The sequence below is a fragment of the Nerophis ophidion genome, linkage group LG20, assembly GCF_033978795.1.
Source record: "Nerophis ophidion isolate RoL-2023_Sa linkage group LG20, RoL_Noph_v1.0, whole genome shotgun sequence".
Lineage (NCBI taxonomy): Eukaryota > Metazoa > Chordata > Actinopteri > Syngnathiformes > Syngnathidae > Nerophis > Nerophis ophidion.
The window spans coordinates 28,452,575-28,475,758 of record NC_084630.1 but is presented as its reverse complement, the minus strand read 5'-3'; the positions used below and the strand labels follow the sequence as shown (position 1 = coordinate 28,475,758).

The 23,184-nt window shown below is 39.5% G+C and overlaps 1 protein-coding gene across 2 annotated transcripts in view; it reads left to right on the top strand.

The window, feature by feature from the left end:
* The window catches only part of jupa (junction plakoglobin a), a 35,113-nt gene extending 17,249 nt beyond the window's left edge, over positions 1-17,864 (top strand). For both annotated transcript variants that reach the window (XM_061880919.1, XM_061880920.1), the window contains 14 exons: positions 155-316; positions 393-643; positions 774-1,012; positions 5,180-5,381; positions 5,707-5,851; positions 5,999-6,102; positions 6,637-6,975; positions 7,070-7,222; positions 9,520-9,639; positions 9,724-9,874; positions 12,846-12,967; positions 13,078-13,117; positions 13,525-13,657; positions 17,048-17,864. In XM_061880919.1, coding sequence (XP_061736903.1) covers positions 155-316; positions 393-643; positions 774-1,012; positions 5,180-5,381; positions 5,707-5,851; positions 5,999-6,102; positions 6,637-6,975; positions 7,070-7,222; positions 9,520-9,639; positions 9,724-9,874; positions 12,846-12,967; positions 13,078-13,117; positions 13,525-13,655 — 2,159 coding nt within the window. In that variant the 3' untranslated portion in view covers positions 13,656-13,657; positions 17,048-17,864. The remainder of the gene's footprint in view (positions 1-154; positions 317-392; positions 644-773; positions 1,013-5,179; positions 5,382-5,706; positions 5,852-5,998; positions 6,103-6,636; positions 6,976-7,069; positions 7,223-9,519; positions 9,640-9,723; positions 9,875-12,845; positions 12,968-13,077; positions 13,118-13,524; positions 13,658-17,047) is intronic.
* Positions 17,865-23,184: the final 5,320 nt, after the last annotated feature.

The following is a 23,184-nucleotide window of genomic DNA, read 5'->3' as shown; positions in this document are numbered from 1 at the left end:
GACCGTTCACAAAAATTAGGTCAAACTTTTGCCTCAAATGTTTGTTACACCAAATCCTATGAAAAGTTGAGGCCCCACTGTATAAGACCTCTTTAAAGCTAGTAGGGAAGCATTTTGTCTGACCTCACGTTGCTTCTTTCTTTGGGCTTCGCAGTGGGTGAAATGGATAGAGGCGTATCAAAGGTGACGGAGTGGCAAGAGACGATGTATGGCTTCGACTCTGGCATCCAGACTGGAGCCAACACGGTTAGAGATGATGGTGGCGACCTCACCTCCAAGCAGTACACCATGACCACTGTCACAACGGAACCGGCAGGTAGGACACACATTTAACGTAGCCTCCTTTGTATGTACATGATGGCTGTTGTCATCATCAAATGTCCGTTTTGCAGATTCCCAGTACGTGTTGACCAGAGCCCAGCGGGTGCGTGCTGCCATGTTCCCGGAGACGCTGAATGAAAGCACAACCATCATGACCACTACCCAGACAGATCCTTCCCAGATGACTAATGTCCAGCGACTGGCAGAGCCTTCCCAGATGCTTAAGGCAGCCATCATTCATCTGATAAACTACCAAGATGATGCCGAACTGGCTACACGTGCAGTGCCTGAACTCACTAAACTACTCAACGATGAAGATCAGGTCCATAACATTGTGTCATATTATCCAATATCGTCCAAGCAATCTGCAAAACTTTCTAATATTTCCACTGCCCATCATTTGTAACCGTATTCCTTATTCCAACCAATCCAAATAATTATCTTTCCCTCAGGCGGTGGTCAGCAAGGCAGCTCAGATTGTCAACCAGCTAACCCGCAAGGAGGCGTCCCGCCACGCGCTGATGCAATCGCCCCAGGTGGTGTCGGCAGTGGTCCGAGCCATGCAGAACACCAGCGACATGGAAACGGCCAGAGTCACAGCCAGCATCCTTCACAATCTCTCTCACAAAAGAGAGGGACTGCTCTCCATTTTCAAGTCTGGCGGCATCCCTGCGCTTGTCCGCTTGCTCAGGTACTGCAGCATCTTTAACTTGTCATGCTTTACCTGGCTTGGAAATCAAACCACCCCATAATATATTAACCATAAGCATGTTGTAGCATATCAAAATATGTCTTTTTTCACCTCTAAATACACATATTTAATTACTGAGTATGTATTTCAGGTTACATTATTTTATTTCTCTTCAGGGTGGTTTAAGATAACTTATTTAAAGGGGCTGTTTGCAACCTTCACAAAACTAACTTTCCAATGTGTTTTAAGCATTATATTCCGCCCTCTTACACCGAATTTCCACTGCTTCACTGCGGTAGGGCGCTAGCATCTGCCGTCTGACAATCCTCACCGCAGTTCTTTTGCGGCTCCGTCGTGCATTAAAATGGCGTGGACTTTTACGAGATCACGCTAATTCGTACATAATCACGTGAAAGCAAACCACAAACAGTTTATTCTGTCCTTCCAAAGAAGCAGAAGCAACAATACAACACAATCAGTCCTCCTCTTTCCTGGTCTATGTATCAGCTGGTGTTTGACAGAGGCCCCCTTGACTCCATGTTCAAATTTCGTGTGTGTAACGAAACTTGATACAAATACGTATCTTACATCTATTTTACGACATTTTGTTCCTCATAGTTCAAACGAACGTTTAAAATATCGGAACAAGATTGTTGTCTTGAACACCTTTTACGCTTCGATTTGAACAATTGGATACATTGTAGTCGTCTACAATCGTCATTTTTGTTTTAAATGTGAGAATCTTGGCAGCACGGTGGTGACTTTTCCGGTGTTTACCCCACCTTCCGCCCGATTGTAGCTGAGATAGGCTCCAGCGCCACCTGCGACCCCGAAGGGAATAAGGGGTTGAAAATGGATGGATGTGAGAATCTTTGCCAACACATTTAAGTCAGGAGATGTTGGAGAGGGTGCGGAATCAAAGGCAACGTAATGTACGAAAATTATGTATTGCCCGGGTTTTATGCCTGTACATTATGCTTTAATTCTGGACCTCCAGAATCAGCATGTCCTCATCCATTTGTGTCAACAAGATGAAATTAAATTTGTAACCCTTTAAAAGTTGACTTCATGTCCTTCGCCGCACCCGGACCTTTCAAAGTGTAAAATACGATCCGCCATGAGGACAAGTATTTTATTTTGAAGGTAAACCATTGTGTTTGTGCATGACTTCCTTTCAAACAGTGGCAGATTTTAGCTGAATTAACAAATTTGTTTCAGCGTCCAGAAAAAATGGGAGCTCTGCGTATATTTTGCGCTTGAATGGGGCGGTGGAAATTGACACATTGACTTAAATAAAAACGGAAAGAGTGCGCCGGCGCGTGTGCTTGTCCGCGACCCTTCTGCATTCAGTGGAAATCCGGGGTTACTTAACACGTACATTAACTTTTTGTGTTGTTAGCTTATGATGGCAAATTGGATAGCTAACGTTAGCGTCCATTGAATGTTAAGCTTATCGTCAAAACATGACTGCATATTGTACATTGCTTCCCTTGGACTGCTTTTTGTGCATATTGTACGTTGCTTCCCTTGGAATAGAATAGAATATATCTTTATTGTCATTGTACAATGAAATTGTGAGCAAAAGCAAATTTAGTGCAAATTCATAATAACACATAAAAACATAAGAACACAGACTGCTTTTTGTGTGTATGTACATGCTTCTTGCGTGTACGTCTGTATGAGACAGCGGTGAGTGACAAGCCTGAAATACCAGCAAATTCCTCGAGTCAACAAGCAATTTTTATTCAATGCTTTGTTAAAAAATATATAGACATTTTATAAAGATATATATGTTCTGTTATACCAAATTTGTCAAACTCGAGGCCCGGGGGTCAGATATGGCCCGCCACATCATTTTATGTGGCCTGTGAAAGCCTGGAAATAGTCTGCCTCAATAAAATACGTGTATATATATTGATTTTTTCTCAATAAATGTTTTGGTTTTTATATTTTGACATTAAAAAACCCCACACGTACTGCATGCGATTGCATACATTTGTATTTTTAGTATTATCTAATAGTACAACAAAATACTATAGTATCATACATTCCAAAACAAGTTCTTGTTAAAATTGAAATAAATACTAGGTTGACTTATGATTAGGGATGTCCAAAAATATCGGACTGCTGATATTATTGGCCAATAAATGCTTTAAAATGTAACATCGGAAATTATCGGTATCGGTTTCAAAAAGTAAAATTTATGACTTTTTAAAACGCCACTGTGTACACGGACATAAGGAGAAGTACAGAGCGCCAATAAACCTTATAGGCACTGCATTTGCATGTTGGCCCACTTACATAATATCTACGGCTTATCACGCACAACAATGATTGCAATTCATACTTGGTCAACAGCCATACAGGTCACACTGAGGGTGGCCGTATAAACAACTTTAACACTGTTACAAATATGCGCCACACTGTGAACCCACACCAAACAAGAATGACAAACACATTTCGTGAGAACATCCGCACCGTAACACAACAGAACAAATAACCAGAACCCCTTGCAGCACTAACTCTTCCCGGACGTTACAATATACACCCACCCCCCCACCCCTCGTGCTCTCTCAGGGAGATGTCCCAAATTCCAAGCTGCTGTTTTGAGGCATGTTAAAAAAAAGAATGCACTTTGTGACTTCAATAATAAATATGGCAGTGCCATGTTGGCATTTTTTTCCATAACTTGAGTTGATTTATTTTGGAAAACCTTGTTACATTGTTTAATGCATCCAGAAAATTTGGCATAATAATGTGTTATTTCCATATCGGAATCGGTAATTAACAGTTGGACAATATCGGATATCAGCAAAAAACCCATTATCGGACATCTTTACTTATGATATCAATCAAATTGTACACTAAACAATGTCAGTAGAGTTCACGGTAAAATTCTGGCAACTGAACTTTTTACCTTAAAAACAACGTTGGTTGTTTTTTCCATTTACAGTAATACACTGTTAAAACAACATTTGTAGGTTTTACGTAAAACTGAAATTTTACCGTAAAAACACTGATAATGTTTTTACTATTCTATTTACAGTAATATGTTGTATTACTGCTAGTTTTTTTGTCTAAAATCTGAAGATTTTTTATAATAATCAAATGCATTGGCAACTATATACATGTATTATATAGATACACTATAGCAGTGGTTCTCAACCTTTTTTCAGTGATGTACCCGCTGTGAACATTTTTTTTAATTCAAGTACCCCCTAATCAGAGCAAAGCATTTTTGGTTGAAAAAAAGAGATAGAGAAGTAAAATACAGCACAATGTCATCAGTTTATGATTTATTAAATTGTATAACAGTGCAAAATATTGCTCATTGTAGTGGTCTTTCTTGAACTATTTAGAAAAAATATATAAAAATAACTAAAAACTTGTTGAAAAATAAACAAGTGATTAAATTATGAATAAAAATGTCTACACATAAAAGTAATCATCAACTTTAAGTGCCCTCTTTGGGGATTGTAATAGAGATCCATCTGGATTCATGAACTTAATTCTAAACATTTCTTCACAAAAAAAGAAATCTTTAACATCAAAATTTATGGAACATGTTCACAAAAAATCTAGCTGTCAACACTGAATATCATATTGTTGTAATTTTTTTCACAGTTTATGAACTTACATTCATATTTTGTTGAAGTATTATTCAATAAATATAGGATTTTTGAATTGTTGCTATTTTTGGAATATTTTAATATTTTAAGAAAATCTCACATACCCCTGGCATACTTTCAAGTACCCCCAGGGGTACGCGTACCCCCATTTGAGAAACACTGCATTATAGTACTCACTGTTACAACTAAGTGGGCTTCTTAGGGCAACCATAACTGCCATGTGGTCCTCAATGAAAACGAGTTTGACAGGCCTGTGTTACACCATTATAGGTAACATAGGCCGGTGGTGTTCTTGTTAGATTTGTTTTGTTTAAAAAGTGTAACTCTGACCAAGTTGCAAACAGACTCTTTAAGCAACAGTCTTTCTTAACTACATAAAAAATAGCCATATGGAATTCATGCCAATAGCACGTTAACACTAAACACATTGCAGTGATGCAACTAAAATTAATTTGAACAAAAACAAGATAAAAGAAAGTACAGTGCTGTGATTGTACATTTTTATGAAATTACATTATATCTCTGTGATTCCTCTCAGCTCTCCCGTGGAATCAGTGCTCTTCTATGCCATTACAACGCTCCACAACCTCCTCCTACACCAGGAGGGAGCAAAGATGGCTGTTCGTCTGGCTGACGGCCTGCAGAGGATGGTTCCCCTCCTAAAGAAAAGCAACCCCAAGTTTTTGGCCATCACTACAGACTGCCTGCAGCTGCTGTCCTATGGCAACCAGGAGAGCAAGGTGTGTGCGTGCGTGTGTGTTTGTGTCTTGCTGAAACAACATCTGCGTGATACAACGGCAGGTACTGTATACCAGCAATGTTGTACTTAGTTTTGCATGAGCGTGTGTGCATGGTGCGTCTGAGGTGTGGCGTCTGAACAGGTTTTTGGTTGATTGAGGTTTTGGGTGTGGTTCTTAGCTGAATGTGTCATTGGATGTATCCTGCATGCCTGGACAGGCCACGTGCTGCAATCCTCAAAGGTGTTTCCAGACAAGCTTTAACTGAAATAATCTTCCTTAAATCCAATCTCCCCTCACATATTCACACATAATATTTGTCTCATAGCTCATCATCCTTGCCAACGGGGGTCCTGAGGGTCTTGTACACATCATGAGAAACTACAACTATGAGAAGCTCCTGTGGACCACAAGTCGTGTGCTCAAAGTCCTATCAGTGTGCCCCAGCAACAAACCCGCCATTGTAGAGGCTGGTATGTGAGATATGTCTATTCCTTTCACACACCTGTGTGCATAAGCCAGACCTGCAGGTGTGGCAACTCTGTTGGATTACAGTGCTCCATGGTAACATAGTTTATGAGATGTGCTGCTCACAAGCTAACATCTTGTGTTCCCTCCAGGTGGGATGCAAGCTCTGGGTAAGCACCTGAGTGGGTCCAGCCAGCGTCTGAATCAGAACTGCCTGTGGACACTTAGGAACCTGTCTGATGCTGCCACCAAGCAGGTGTGTTCCTTTCTAGTGGGACATTCTCCATTTGTAGTTCTTCAATTATTATTATTATTATTTTTTTTTTTCTCTGAACCTAATATTTTTCAATATGACATTCACAGTAATTATTAAAAAAAATGGAAATGTTAACTATAAGACATAGGTGTGTATATATATATATATATATACATGTTTGTATATATGTATATGTATATTCACATGCGCATGTGTATATATATATTATATACATACATACATGTGTGTGTATGTATATATATATGTATATATATGTTTATATATATTATAGTACTTTATTGATTCCTTCAGGAAAATTGTGTATGTATATCGATATATATATATATATATATATATTAGTATAATACAATTTAGTAAAACCATTGCAATAAAGTATTTTTAAAAAAAGTAAAGGGTTTCTTGATGCTAAATGTGAACTGTAATTTAACCTATTTTATGGCATAGTGTCAAACTATCCCCCGAATGAAACTTTCCATGACAAGACGTAAATGTACTGTCCTGGCTGTGTTGTAGGAGGGAATGGACAGCCTGCTGCAGATGTTGGTCAACCTGCTGAGCTCAGATGACATCAACATGCTCACCTGTGCCACGGGGATCCTGTCCAATCTCACATGCAACAATGCCTACAATAAAACTCTGGTCACCCAGAGCAATGGCGTGGAGGCGCTGATCCATGCTATACTGCGCGCCGGCGAGAAAGAAGATGTGACTGAACCCGCCATTTGCGCCCTGCGTCACCTAACCTCACGCCACCAGCAGGCTGAGGTGGCACAGAACGCAGTGAGGAGACACTACGGCATCCCTGCCATTGTCAAGCTGCTGAACCAGCCGTACTACTGGCCTGTTATAAAGGTAGACTCTTAATACAGGAAAATAGAGGATAAGACAGGAGAACAGGTTTTGCTTTTAACTGTGACTTTTGTATTGGTGTTTTCTCGTCCTAAAGGCGGTGGTTGGCCTGATCCGTAACCTGGCTCTGTGCGCAGAGAACCAAGCTCCGCTGAGGGATGCAGGAGCCATCCCCCGCCTGGTTAACCTGCTGCTCAAAGCCCACCAGGATGCTCAGAAACATGGTTCATCCAACCAACAGACATACCAGGTGCAAGCGTTTACGAGTGCCGCATGTTTAGTATTAGGTCATCACTAGGGGTAACGGAACACAAAAATTTCGGTTTGGTACGTACCTCGGTTTAGAGGTCACGGTTCGGTTAATTTTCGGTACAGTAAGAAAACAACAAATCCTTATTTTTTTGGTTATTTATTTACCAAATTTGTAAACAATGCTTTTATCCTTTTAACATTGGGAACACTATAATAATTCTGCACATGTAAATCAACATTAAACTGCCTCAACTTGTTGCTCAGATTACATAAAATGACCAAACTTTTCTTCTACATATAAAAAGTGCAACATTAAACAGTTTCAAGTCAACTCATGCTTAATTTATTACAGCATTTGGGAAGCCTGTAGTTGATTTGTATTATGCAAATGTTATATTTTTATCAACATGTGATAGCAGGGACCCTGCCATTCAAACTAGGCTGCTACATTACTCATGATTAATGTAACTATAGCTGAAAAGATTGCACAACAGCAATAGGAGAGATTATTCATCCCTGAACACCATGGAGTTCATGTAGGCTTAATGATGCACTTACATTATCATATCACTAGCACACACACACACACACACACACACCACACAATGAGCTAACACACACATCGCAAAATGAGCTAACGTTACGCTAAAAGTTAATTAGCCTTCACCTTAAGCCAGGACTGCGAGCGAGCTGAGCTGCAGTTTGTTTCTAGAATGTCATTAAGAACGTTGACTGGGAGGTGTTTATTATGATTTGGGGAGAGTCCGCTGCTCACCTGCTAAACACCTACCTGCTCGACGCTGAAGCGCTGACTAATACGCACTGCTGATTGGTTGTTACCGCTCTGAATACGCACTGCTGATTGGCTGTTACCGCTATATATGTAACCAATTAGATGGTTGTGTGGGTGGGACAATGCTGGGTGCTGTGTATGACCGGGTGAATCAATATAAGGTTAAAGAAGTGTCAATGGATATTGTCATTCATCCAGGTCATTGTAATCTCAGGGCATTCAATCGATCACAACTGAACTGTATGGTTTGTCTTAGAAGACATTTCCTCTCTCATCCAAGTAGGCTTCAATTCATTAGACTTATTAGATTGGTCAGCTACCATGAATTGATTAACGTGGACCCCGACTTAAACAAGTTGAAAAACGTATTCAGGTGTTACCATTTAGTGGTTGATTGGTCTGGAATATGTACTGTGCTGTACAATCTACTAATAAAAGTTTCAATCAGTCAATCAAAGATCTCGTAAAGCGGCTGGTGCCAAAACCCCAAATATTTATACTCCAAAAACCAGGGACTGGTCCTGGGCAAGGATGGTTTCACCCTATTGTAATGAGAAAAACAACTGTTGAAATGCAAACCAGCAATCTTACTATTAATGCGAACGAGTTGTTGAAGTGTAATTTCCCCTAGTTAGCATTAAGATATCTCTGTGGATCGACCAAAGTAGTCAATCACCCATGTTAGCATTCCGTTCAGCACCAGCCGCTAGAGTAGGCTTGACCAATGTGATGAAGCCTACTTGGATGATAGGTGAAACGTCTCCTAAGACCATGTTAAAGAAGTCTATTTTCGACCAAGTCTGCTAAAAAAAAAATAGCGGTGACGACTTCAAGATACATATTTAAACAGTGTACATTTTAAAAGATTAATTAATGTACTTTTAGAGAGGGTAGGGTGTGGTTTTATTATTTTATCTGGGAACACCTCCACAAACCAACATCTCGCAGACAGACTAAACAAAGAATATCAATGTGACTGTGGAGCAGAATTTAAACATGTACTGTATAGCCAATACATATTGCCCACACCACAAGGACGTGTTTTAAGTGTAGATTTAAATCATCATAGGTTCCCTTAGATAAATAATGTAAAAAAAAAATCATAAAAATAAATATGTGTGTGTATGATGGTTAAGTGCAATGAGTAACAAGAACAACAGAAAGAGTTTGAATGAACAGTGGTTTACTTTAATTTTTAGTGAAAAGTTTGTTTTTTCATAAAGGTATGGTTATTTTTTCTGGCTGAAGAGGGCGCGACAAGAAACTTTGTACAATTACTTTCAGCTTGTGTTCAAATTCTGTTGTCAACAACTAATAACAGCCTTCTGCTTTAAATCCACTGATTACTGATTTATATGTATATCTTAATTTTTTTTTACAAGTAGACTCATACTTCCTGTCGCTCACATAATGTGTACTGTGTTGAAAATGTGTACGCCTCTTTACTGACTTACTAGTGTTATAGCATTTTGTGGGTTTTTGATTCATATCTATTTTGTCAGGATGGAGTGCGGATGGAGGAGATAGTGGAGGGCTGCACAGGAGCTCTGCACATCCTGGCCAGAGATCCTGTCAACAGAGCAGAGATCGCCAACCTGCAAACCATCCCTCTCTTTGTTCAGGTACCAGCGCGAAAAAACTCATCTTTCATTAAGTCTTGTTTTGTTTTTGCTTACAAATCTCCTCTTCCTCCTCCTCCTCGCCAGCTTCTCTACTCACCTGTGGACAACGTAAAGCGTGTGGCGGCAGGTGTGCTGTGTGAGCTGGCCCTGGACAAACAATCAGCTGAGGCCATTGACGCCGAGGGAGCGTCTCCTCCGCTGATGGAACTGCTGCACTCCAACAACGAGGGCATCGGTAAGACTCTAAATTTAACGTCGCGCCATGAAGTAGGGCTGGGTGATATGACCTTTTTTTAAGATCTCGATATTTTTAGGCCTTATCTTGATACACAATATATATCTCGATATTTTGCCTTAGCCTTGAATGAACACTTGATACATATAATAACAGCAGTATGATGATTGTATGTGTCCACATTAAAACATTCTTGTTCATACTGCATTAATATATACTCATTTTAAACTTTCATGCAGAGAAGGAAATCAGGACTGAGTCAATTGACCAAAACTGTATTTATTAAACAGTTATTGGCAGGTGACTTTTCAAATGTAACTACATATTAGCAGTAATGCTACTTTTGGTAGGAACGCTTGTGCCCCACACTTGACCAATTAAAGTTGTCTATTCGACATCTTCCCCCTTGAAGCCGAACCACCGCCAGACGATGGACCGACCTCCTGCTGTTTTTCATGGGAATGAATTCTTCCTTCATTCACACCTTTTTTCTCTCGTATTACCACTCGCACGGCTTCGCTAGCATCACAGCTAACGTTGCCCAGTCTGCTACCTCTCTGCCCTGCATGGGCGTATACGTATGTGACGTATGTAAGAAGGTGTGCTTACTGTCTGTGAGAAGGAGACACAATAAGGAGTGGGAAGAGCCTGTAATGTAATGTCAGCAGCTAAAAGCAACTGCGTGAGAGCGTATACTCGAATATCACGATATAGTCATTTTCTATATTGCACAGAGACAAACCCGAGATATATCGCATATTTTCAATCAATCAATCAATCAATGTTTATTTATATAGCCCCAAATCACAAATGTCTCAAAGGACTGCACAAATCATTACGACTATAACATCCTCGGAAGAACCCACAAAAGGGCAAGGAAAACTCACACCCAGTGGGCAGAGAGAATTCACATCCAGTGGGACGCCAGTGACAATGCTGACTGAGAAACCTTGGAGAGGACCTCAGATGTGGGCAACACCCCCCCCCCCCCCCCCCCCCCTTTAAGGGACCGAAAGCAATGGATGTCGAGCGGGTCTAACATGATACTGTGAAAGTTCAATCCATAGTGGCTCCAACACAGCCGCGAGAGTTCAGTTCAAGCGGATCCAAGACAGCAGCGAGAGTCCCGTCCACAGGAGACCATCTCAAGCGGAGGCGGATCAGCAGCGTAGAGATGTCCCCAACCGATACAGGCGAGCGGTCCATCCTGGGTCCCGACTCTGGACAGCCAGTACTTCATCCATGGTCATCGGACTGGACCCCCTCCACAAGGGAGGGGGGGACATAGGAGAAAGAAAAGAAGCGGCAGATCAACTGGTCTAAAAAGGAGGTCTATTTAAAGGCTAAAGTATACAGATGAGTTTTAAAGTGAGACATAAATGCTTCTACTGAGGTAGCATCTCGAACTGTTACCGGGAGGGCATTCCAGTGTACTGGAGCCCGAACGGAAAACGCTCTATAGCCCGCAGACTTTTTTTGGGCTCTAGGAATCACTAATAAGCCGGAGTCTTTTGAACGCAGATTTCTTGCCGGGACATATGGTACAATACAATCGGCAAGATAGGCTGGAGCTAGACCGTGTAGTATTTTATACGTAATTAGTAAAACCTTGAAGTCACATCTTAAGTGCACAGGAAGCCAGTGCAGGTGAGCCAGTACAGGCGTAATATGATCAAACTTTCTTGTTCTTGTCAAAAGTTTAGCAGCCGCATTTTCTACCAACTGTAATCTTTTAATGCTAGACATGGGGAGACCCGAAAATAATACGTTACAGTAATCGAGACGAGACGTAACAAACGCATGGATAATGATCTCGGCGTCTTTAGTGGACAAAATGGAGCGAATTTTAACGATATTACGTAGATGAAAGAAGGCCGTTTTAGTAACGCTTTTAATGTGTGACTCAAAGGAGAGAGTTGGGTCGAAGATAATACCCAGATTTTTTACAGAGTCACCTTGTTTTATTATTTGGTTGTCAAATGTTAAAGTTGTATTATTAAATAGAGGTCGGTGTCTAGCAGGACCGATAATCAGCATTTCCGTTTTTTTGGCATTAAGTTGCAAAAAGTTAGCGGACATCCATTGTTTAATTTCATTAAGACACGCTTCCAACTGACTACAGTCCGGCGTGTTGGTCAGCTTTAGGGGCATGTAGAGTTGGGTGTCATCAGCATAACAGTGAAAGCTAATACCGTATTTGCGTATGACGTCACCCAGCGGCAGCATGTAGATGCTGAAGAGTACAGGGCCAAGGACCGAACCCTGGGGAACTCCACACGTTACCTTAACATAGTCCGAGGTCACACTGTTATGGGAGACGCACTGCATCCTATCAGTAAGATAAGAGTTAAACCATGACAGGGCTGAGTGACATACCAATTCGTGTTTTGATACGCTCTAATAAAATATTATGATTTTGATATTGATATATCGCCCAGCCCTACCATGAAGTCATTATGATGTATTTGCACATGTTCATGAGTGTAGTTATCCATATTTAACAGTGTTTTTGTTAGTAATGTGTTCCAAAAGGTCCAGCTATGACCGAATCATACAAAAACCAAAGCAATTTTTCCTATAAGAAACAACACAATCACACAGGTGTGCTGGATAGCGCTTTACAGCACAACACGTCACACTGTCGGGACTCTGCTGCCCCACAGTTTCGACTTTACGCTGCAAACTTAGTCATAACTTTCTTTAGCCCCATGGTGTGTTATTTTGCAGTCACACTCAAAAATCAATCAATCGAAAAGTCTACTTATATAGCCCTTAATCACAAATGTTTCAAAGTGTTGCACAAGCCACAAGGACATCCTTGGCTCAGATCCCACATCAGGGCGAGAAAAAGTCAACCCAATGGGCACAAAACAAATCACAGAATGAATCAGTGCGCAGTTCATTGGACTGATTCACGGGCAAACAAACTTACAGACAAGAATGTGATGAGAACAATGCTTCTTTTTTTCAGCTACTTACGCCGCCGCCGTCCTCTTCCGTATCTCTGAGGATAAGAACGCCGATTACAAGAAGAGAGTTTCCAGGGAGCTCACACACTCCATGTTCAAGCACGACCCCGCCGCCTGGGAGTTGGTGAGTTTCGGGAGCTCTTGGCGCTACCACAACATGGTCAGCTTCAATGTTTCATGTTAATGTTCACTGTATGTTTTGCATTGACTTGGACCTCCTGTGACCTCGTGCAGGCCCACAACAGTGTCCAGGTAGACGTTCCCTACCAAGACGGTGAGTACGCGTGCCTGAAATGTGCTCACGCGACACATTCCTCAGCACCGACAAAACGTGGTGCAATGACTGCTTCCCAGCATCAGCAGCTCACGCATTTGCTATGACAACATCAGCAGCAGCCCACGCATTTGCTATGACATCATCAGCAGCAGCCCACGCATTTGCTATGACATCATCAGCAGCAGCCCACGCATTTGCTATGACATCATCAGCAGCAGCCTACGCATTTGCTATGGCATATTCAAGAAATACAAGAAGTGATAGCACTTCTCAGTCAGATTAGTCATGATTTCCTGTAGTCTGTGAGACTCAATGTTCTCTCTGGGCCTTGTAGATTAACACTATCCTCCATCTTTGCCTCATATTCGTTCTACTGCTCTCTGAATGCTGTTTTGTCTTTGCAGAGCTGGACATGCCTTTCCAAAACTACGGAGGCTACGCAGGCGACATACCCATGGACGGCGTGGACGGAGGCATGATGCACGACGATTTCGCCATGCCATACGACCGACAGCAGCAGTTTGAGCCTTATTAAAGGTCGGTGCAGATAGGCGTGAACTTGATCACGCACACGTGTACTAAGTATACCTCAACAAAACTATACATCTTCTCAGAAAGCATATTGCAACATAACAACAGACAAAATCAATGAATTATCCATCTAGCAATTGTTATATACAATTTTCATAATGTCACAACCACAAAACTGATCTACAACTGTTATCATTGTGTTCCCTGTACTTCATGAGATTATATTTGCCTTCTTTCTCCTATCTGACCGCTACAAAACATCTCTGTGTTCTGACTGGGGCTGTCAAGTTACCATGTTAATTGCAATTCATTAATTACAATAAATTTAAATAATTTTTTGCTTTAACACTGGCATTGGTCAAAAAATAATAAAAACTTACAATGACGCATAGATCTGAAGACGATCTAGAGATTTAAGCGTTGAAAGTAAAACAATATATACATTGGTTCGTAACTTATTATTTTACATTTTTATGAGTGGGGCCCTTTTGGATCCCGGAGGCCTTTAGTGTAATATTTGTGTTTAACGGTCATTGTTGCGTGGGTTCCCCCTGGGTACTCCAGCTTCCTCCTACCGCCAAAAAACATGCACCTGGGGATAGGTTGATTGGCAACACTAAATGGTCCCTAGTGTGTGAATGTGAATGTGAATGTTGTCTGTCTATCTGTGTTGGCCCTGCGATGAGGTGGCCACTTGTCCAGAGTGTACGCCGCCTTCCGCCCGAATGCAGCTGAGATAGGCTCCAGCACCCCCCGCAATCCCAAAATGGACAAGCGGTAGAAAATGGATGGATGGATGTTAAAAAATAATAATGAATCAAAATCAATGTTGTTATGAATTATTTACCTATTTAAGACTAATTACTTCACATCAAAAATTACATTTTGAAAAATTTTTGGGGGAAATCATTGCATATTTTGGCCTTTGCCATTAAAAACTGGGTTTCTTTTGGGTAAAAAAAAAAAGATCACATAAAACAGAAAAACTTCATGGCAACAGATAAAACTTAAGTTGATTGACAGATATGTATGTATAGAATGTAAAAAAAAAATAAAAAATACATGACTTATTTTAAACACTTTAATGACTAAGACGGTCCCAGGGACCTTAAACATTTACAAAAAAATTGAGGGCAGCCCTAGTGGTTACAATATAAATTATATTGTGTTGGTTTTAAAAATGATAATGATGCATGCTTATATTTCCCAGTGTGCGGCCATCAGTGGAAAAAGATTTAATCAATTACAGTCATATTTTGGTGTTATATTTTTAATCACATTAATCAAATTTTTCATCTGTAATATTATTTATTATTTCTGTATGCTCGTTGCCTCGCCATGGTTTTATGCTTGACTTACAGTATGCAGCACAAAGATGATAGGAAGCCATGATGAAAATGAGGTCCCACTGAGGCGTGTTAATGGCTTTAAATAGAGCGGATAGGCTGAATGATATTTAACCAATAATGTAAAATATTGATAATGAACTTGGAGACAAGTCAGAAGTATGTTTATAGTTTGAATGTTGTCTTGTTTTAAGCATAGAATAGACAATGCTTCTTTTTTTAGCATTACGCAAATCTATCGCACGATCTATGGAAAAACTTAATCACTTCCAGGTGTGTTTTGACCCTCATTAAGTTGACTATAATATTATCACACATATGTGGATCAATATAGTTCTATGTTACATATATTTTTTTTTTCTAAAAGTAAAACACTTCCTTGTGGTCTACATAACATGTAATGGTGGTTCTTTGGTCAAAATGTTGCATAGATGATGTTTTACAGATCATCTTTAAGTCGCTTTCTGACAGTCGCTTCAGGATGCGCCGTTTTGTGGGCGGTCTTAATTATGTGGCTCACCTTCGACAGCGTCTTCTCCCTGTCATCTTCGTTGTAACGGTGTAGCGTGCAAGGACGGTAGTGGAAGACGTGTCAAAAGATGGAGCAAGCTGTTTTAACGACATTTAGACTTTACTTCAGTCGATAACGGAGCAGCATCTCTTCGTCCAGAAACAACACCGGATATGTGTCCCGTGAAAAAACGTCGGACCGGAACTCTAATAACTAAAGTTCCTTGGGTGAATAATGTAAACTCACTGCACCGGTATGCACCGGCGAGTTTACTGACAGATATAAGTAAGAACATAACGCTACTTTATATTAGAAATGGCAACAGCAGAGAGTGAATATACCATAACAAGAAGATAAGAGAAAAAGAGGAACCTTATCGACTACGACGTCTGTACGCAATTTTTCAGGACTTATGCAGATCCCCAATACAGATCAGTAGGTACCAGAAGGTAAAAACAGTTTCTTTTGCATAGTATTGCGAAACATAACGCCAGATAATGTCTTACCTTAAACACACACCATAATAACACTTGTATGTTTAATGCACCGACAATCCTTCAAGCGGTGCGGCTTCATAGTTTACCAAAGTCATACTAAAACATTTTTGATGGATTTTTGAGCATTGTGTGAAATTTTCTATATTTCCAATGGAACATTTAAAATGTTGGTGCTGTTTACTTGAGACCAATCATATTGCAGTCTACACGTATCTCGTATGTGTGACTCCCATTTACTGGTCGCACTTATCATTACACCATGTACCAAATAAAATAGCTTCGAGGTGGGTAAGCTCAACAAAACTTATTCCGTACATTAGGTGCACCGGGTTATATGGATTTGGGGGGGGGGGGGGGAAGTTTTTATGTGTGCCTTATTGTCCAGAAAATACGGTACATTATATCTCGATTGTTTCAAATGTAAGAATTGAGTTTTTAAACCCAAATAAGGTCGCATTGAGAAGGTCTTTTTGGTTTTTGAAGGAGAAGTAAAGACCACCCTCACGGTTAGTGAATTATATTTATATAGCGCTTTTCTCTAGTGACTCGAAGCACTTTTACTTAGTGAAACCCAATATCTAAGTTACATTGAAACCAGTGTGGGTGGCACTGGGAGCAGGTGGGTAAAGTGTCTTGCCCAAGGACACAACGGCAGTAACTAGGATGGCAGAATCGGGGATCGAACCTGGAACCCTCAAGTTGCTGGCATGGCCGCTCTACTGACCAAGCTATACCGCCTCTGCTCAACAAAGCACAGATTGACCCCCGATTCTCCAACGTTGATCCAATTATATAGAATTCTTTTGACTCTTTGCTTGAGAGGGTGTGTCTTTATGCCACTCTGACCAATCACAGTAGGGTAGGCGTGGTCTATAGGAGGCTGTGATTTTTGATGGTTTCAGCCAAAAGGAGTATTTTATTAACAAAACATAGTATGGTGTTCCACTGGGGTAAAATGTCTTTTTAAAAACTCCTAAAATAAGCAGAATTCAACTTTTTACAAAAACATTTTTTTAACATATATCTCATTCTTTTGTTACAGATCCAAAGAGAGAAGATGGTTCTGGGAAAGTTGTCTGAGAGAACGATGTTTATCTTCTGTTTAATATATGCAATTATTATTTTTAAGTACGGGACTAATCTTAACAGGGCTTACGTGTGTTTTTATAGCCTAATATTGCTGATCAGCATTTATGCAAAGACACTGCTTGTAGGTTCTGGCTTGAAAATCCTTCTAAGAATTTGTGTGTGTGTGTGTGTGTGTGTGTGTGTGTGTGTGTGTGTGTGTGTGCGCGTGTGTTTGTTTGTTTGTGTGTGCGTGTTTCATCTTTCGGGTGGGTAATCTATGCCAAAGAGATTTTATTTTGTAAAGATGACCTAGCTTTCCTTTTTCTTCCTGTCCTTTTGAAGGAGAGCATTGCTTGAGTCACCTGTTGATCACCTCATCTTCTGTCTTTAACGCCTTTCAAAGACAACTTATTCCCGCATTGAACTATTTGACACACGGTGCTTGATCGTCGCCACACTTTGAGACGACAAGTGAGGCCTTTAAGGGGAAACCAAGCGTGGTTCTCTTGATTTCTTCAATTGTTTTCACGGGGAGGGAAAGACTTGCATAGTTAAGAATAGAATTTTAAGCAAAAGTAAGATGCTGGCATGTGTGCACTTCTTTACCATTTTATGTCAAACCTCTGATTGATGCATTGTTTCAACAGATAGACTGATTGATTTATTGTGCATATATTAGTAAGTCATAGGGATGCCAGCTGGAGATAAAAAAAAACTACTGACAGGGAAATTTGTACTTGCTAAGAGTTTTTACTGAAATTTTGCTAAATAAAAAGGAAATATTAAACCTACTTTAATCTCCATATTCTTTGCAGATTATTGTATGTGACACTTTTACCATGATGGCGACGAACACACATGTAACAATTAAATGACAAGCATGACACACTTAAACAACAAGAGTTTACAACTTTAAGTTGTAACAGAATATCTACTGTCAGCAACTTGTGAGCTGATTGGCTATTGCAACTGTCTATCAACTCTGTGTTCTCAAATTCATCGCTAACGGTCCTGGTAAGTATTCAATCACAGGACACGTAAATGTCATGTTCAACATGAGGCCATCTAGAAGGCCTAACCGACAACAACTCGTGATCTGATTTGCTTTTGCAACTGTCTATCAACTGTATGTCCCCATTCACTTAGTGCATTGTTGATTCTGAAGGCATCTGGCAGATTTGGTACAGCATTGCAACATAAGCTAGCTGAATTCTGATTGGATACAAACTCAAATTAAAAACAACAGCACTGAAAGGGGCATAATATGACATGACGAGAATATGAATACTTTTAGATATTTAGGGAAAGTATATAAAAAATAATTATCTTTAATTATGGTCATGATTTCTGGTTATGTTAGGCCAGCAGAGAAGGCCTTGCTGGCACACGGCTGAAATAAATATATATATATGTATATATATATATAGTTTTTTTACTTGGTCTGAGGAAATATTCAAATTTTTTGGGATAGGATTTGAGTTTTCTTAAGCTGTATGCTGTTAAGTAGTTATGCCAGAGCCGTATATGCGACTCTGTGTCGCCCCCAAGTGGACAGTGGTGCATCGGTCCATCATGCCGGGAGGTTGTCCTTTTAATGAACATTGGATGGAAATTATTAGTCCATTATTGGACTTGTTTGTACTGTGAAGGTCATGTGATATTTGTAACCTTTTTCACAACTTAGAACTGAGTTAAAATAAAGTTAAAGTACCAATGATTGTCACACACACAAGAGGTGTGGCGAAATTATTCTCTGCATTTGACCCATCACCCTTGAACACCCCCTGGGAGGTGAGGGGAGCGATGGCAGCGCCCGGGAATCATTTATGGTGATTTTACCCCCAATTCCAACCCTTGATGCTGAGTGCCAAGCAGGGAGGTAATGGGTCCCATTTTTATAGTCTTTGGTATGACTCGGCCGGGGTTTGAACTCACAACCTACCCATCTCAGGGTGGACACTGTAATATGAATTATTTTGTAGTTTCTACACAACATGGTTGTATGCATTTCTTGCTCTATTATTTTCGTTGTCTACTTAACTTATCTGGCTACCTCTGTAAAAGCAAAAAAAGTTATTTTGTTATAACCACAGTTATAAGATTGCTTAATGAAAGGTGTCTGAGGTGTTGTGAAACAAACTCAATATTTTTAATTTATTATCTTTATATTAATGTGGAACTGTTTTGTCAGTTTTCACTCTAAATGAGTGAAATTGACATTTTGAGTGTGTGCGTATTTACAGTGGGGCAAAAAAGTATTTAGTCAGCCACCGGTTGTGCAAGTTCTCCCACTTAAAATGACAGAGGTCTGTAATTTTCATCATAGGTACACTTCAACTGTGAGAGACAGAATGTGGCGGAAAATCCAGGAATTCACATTGTAGGAATTTTAAAGAATTTATTTGTAAATTATGGTGGAAAATAAGTATTTGGTCAACCGTTCAAAGCTCTCACTGATGGAAGGAGGTTTTGGCTCAAAATCTCACGATAGATGGCCCCATTCATTCTTTCCTTAACACGGATCAATCGTCCTGTCCCCTTAGCAGAAAAAGAGCCCCAAAGCATGATGTTTCCACCCCCATGCTTCACAGTAGGTATGGTGTTCTTGGGATGCAACTCAGTATTCTTCTTCCTCCAAACACGACGGGTTGAGTTTATACCAAAAAGTTCTATTTTGGTTTCATCTGACCACATGACATTCTCCCAATCCTCTGCTGTATCATCCATGTATCCATTTTGGTGTAAACTCAACTCAATTGGGTGATGGGTCAAATGCAGAGAATAATTTCGCCACATCTAGTATGTGTGTGACAATCATTGGTACTTTAACTTTAACTTTAGGACCGCCTGAGGGATCAAAGGTCCGTAATATAATCGCCTACGTGCAGTGATTTCCCCAGATTCTCTGAACCTTTTGATGATTTTACAGACCGTAGATGATAAAATCCCTAAATTCCTCGCAATAGCTGGTTGAGAAATGTTCTAAAACTGTTCGACAATTTGCTTACAAATTGGTGACTCTCGCCTCATCCTTGTTTGTGAATTACTTAGCATTTCATGGAAGCTGCTTTTATACCCAATCATGGCGCCCACCTGTTCCCAATTAGCCTGCACACCTGTGGGATGTTCCAAATAAGTGTTTGATGAGCATTCCTAAACTTTATCAGTATTTTTTTTGCCACCTTTCCTAACTCATTTGTCACATGTTGCTGGCATCAAATTCTAAAGTTAATGACTATTTGCAAAGAAATATTTTTTTATCAGTTTGAACATCAAATATGTTGTCTTTGTAGCATATTCAACTGAATATGGGTTGAAAATGATTTGCAAATCATTGTATTCTGTTTATATTTACATGTAACACAATTTTGTAACTCATGGAAACGGGGTTTGTATGTCTATATATATATATATATATATATATATATATATATATATATAAAAATAAATATCCATCCATCCATTTTTCCATCCATCCATTTTTCTACCGCTTATTCCCTTTGTGCGGTCGCATGGGTGCTGGCGCCTATCTCAGCTACACTCGGGCGGAAGGCGAGGTACACCCTGGACAAGTCGGTACCTCATCGCAGGGCCAACACAGATAGACAGACAACATTCACACATTCACACACTAGGGACCATTAAGTGTTGCCAATCAACCTATCCCCAGGTGCATGTCTTTGGAGGTGGGAGGAAACCGGAGTAACGGGAGGAAACCCACGCAGTCACAGGGAGAACATGCAAACTCCAAAGCCCGGGATTGAACCCTGACTACTCAGGACCTTCGTATTGTGAGGCACACGCACTAACCCCTCTGCCACCGTGAAGCCTTATACAGTATATATATATATATATATATATATATATATATATATATAAAAGAAATACTTGAATTTCAGTGTTCATTTATTTACACACATACACACACATAACACTCATCTACTCATTGTTGAGTTAAGGGTTGAATTGTCCATCCTTGTTCTATTCTCTGTCACTATTTTTCTAGCCATATGCATGTACAGTAGATGGCAGTATTGTCCTGTTTAAGAGTGTCACAACATTGCTGTTTACGGCAGATGAACTGCTTTACGGTAGACGAAAACGTGACTGCTGTTGTTGTGTGTTGTTACCGCGCTAGGAGGACATTAATGAAACTGCCTAACAAACCCACATAAGAAACCAAGAACTCGCCCTCTATCATTCTACAGTTATAACGTCATTGGGCAGACATGCTGTTTATATTGTGGGAAAGCAGACGTGAAAACAAGCTGTCCTCACTCAGGTCCGCATGGAGCTGGAGGGGGCGTGGCCCCCAGCTCCGCCTGAATTACGGGCGATTTTTGGGAGAAAATTTGTCCCGGGAGGTTTTCGGGAGAGGCGCTGAATTTCGGAAGTCTCCCGGGAAATCCGGGAGTGTTGGCAAGTATGTCATAGTGAAAACTGCAGCCACGAATTTGCTTTTTTACAGCAATCTTAATAAACGCTGTGTTGCACACTTAAATCTTCATTTTTCCTTGCATAAACTTATTTTCCCTCCTGTCAGGTTTTCCGTCACCTGTGTTTTTGCACCACACACACACACACACACACACCACACACACGCACGCACGCACTCTTGTATTTGTTACCTTCTTGAGACCTCCAAAAAAGGCCTACTTCTTTAGGACCCTATATATATACATATATATATTAGGGCTGCGAATCTTTGGGTGTCCCACGATTCGATTATATATAGATTTTTTCGATTTGATTCTAGATTCAAAAACGATATTTTTCTGATTCAAAACGATTCTGTATTCATTCAATACATAGGATTTCAGCAGGATCTACCCCAGTCTGCTGACATGCTAGCAGAGTAGTAGATTTAAAAAAAAAAAGCTTTTATAATTGTAAAGGACAATGTTTTATCAACTGATTGCAATAATGTAAATTTAACTATTAAACAAACCAAAAATATGACTTATTTTATCTTTGTGAAAACATTGGACACAGTGTGTTGTCAACTTTATGAGATGCGATGCAAGTGTAAGCCACTGTGACACTATTGTTCTTTTTTTTCATTTTTATAAATGTCTAATGATAATGTCATTGAGGGATTTTTAATCACTGCTATGCTGAAATTGTAACTAATATTGATACTGTTGTTGATAATATTTATTTTTGTTTCACTACTTTTGGTTTGTTCTGTGTCGTGTTTGTGTCTCCTTTCAATTGCTCTTTTTATTGCAGTTCTGAGTGTTGCTGGGTCAGGTTTGGTTTTGGAATTGGATTGCATTGTTATGGTATTGCTGTGTAGTGATTTGTTGGATTGATAAAAAAAAAAAAAAATCGATTTAAAAAAAAAGACAATCGATTCTGAATCGCACAAAGTGCGTATGTACATATGTATATGTATGTATATATATATGTATGTCTGTACATACATATATATATATATATATATATATATGTATGTATGTCTGTACATACATATATATATATATATATAATATATAAAGATTTGTATTTACAAAATTAATAATATATACAGATTATGCAAACATAAAAAAAGCTGGTTGTAAAAAATTTGGGGGAATTTCAAAAGAAGCACTTTGAATTTTAGCATTACTATAATACAAGTCAGTTTGTCAACGCAAATAAAATTGTTACGAGGAAAACTGAACATTTGTGCGATATTATGATGAATGTTGGAATTTTACTCAATAAGACGCAATTTTACAAGAAAAACTTAACATTTTGGCAATTTTATGAAGAGTCTTAATTTTACTCGACAAAAGTCATACTTTTATAAGAAAACTAACATTTTGGCAATATTATAATAATAATCATCTGAATTTTACTTGGCAAAACTATGACAAGAATCATCATTTTACAAAAAAAATGTCACTATTTTACAAGAACAAAAAAATTGGCAATATTGTGATAAAAGTCAGAATTGTATATGACAAATATCACAATTTTGCATTAAAACATTATTTTACATAAAAATGTTACATATTTTATGAGGAAATATTGCAAAATATTACAGCAACAGAAACATTCTGAGAAATTGTTCCCAATTTTATAAGAAAGAACTCAACAGATTGTGAGAAAAATGCCGCTTTTAATAAA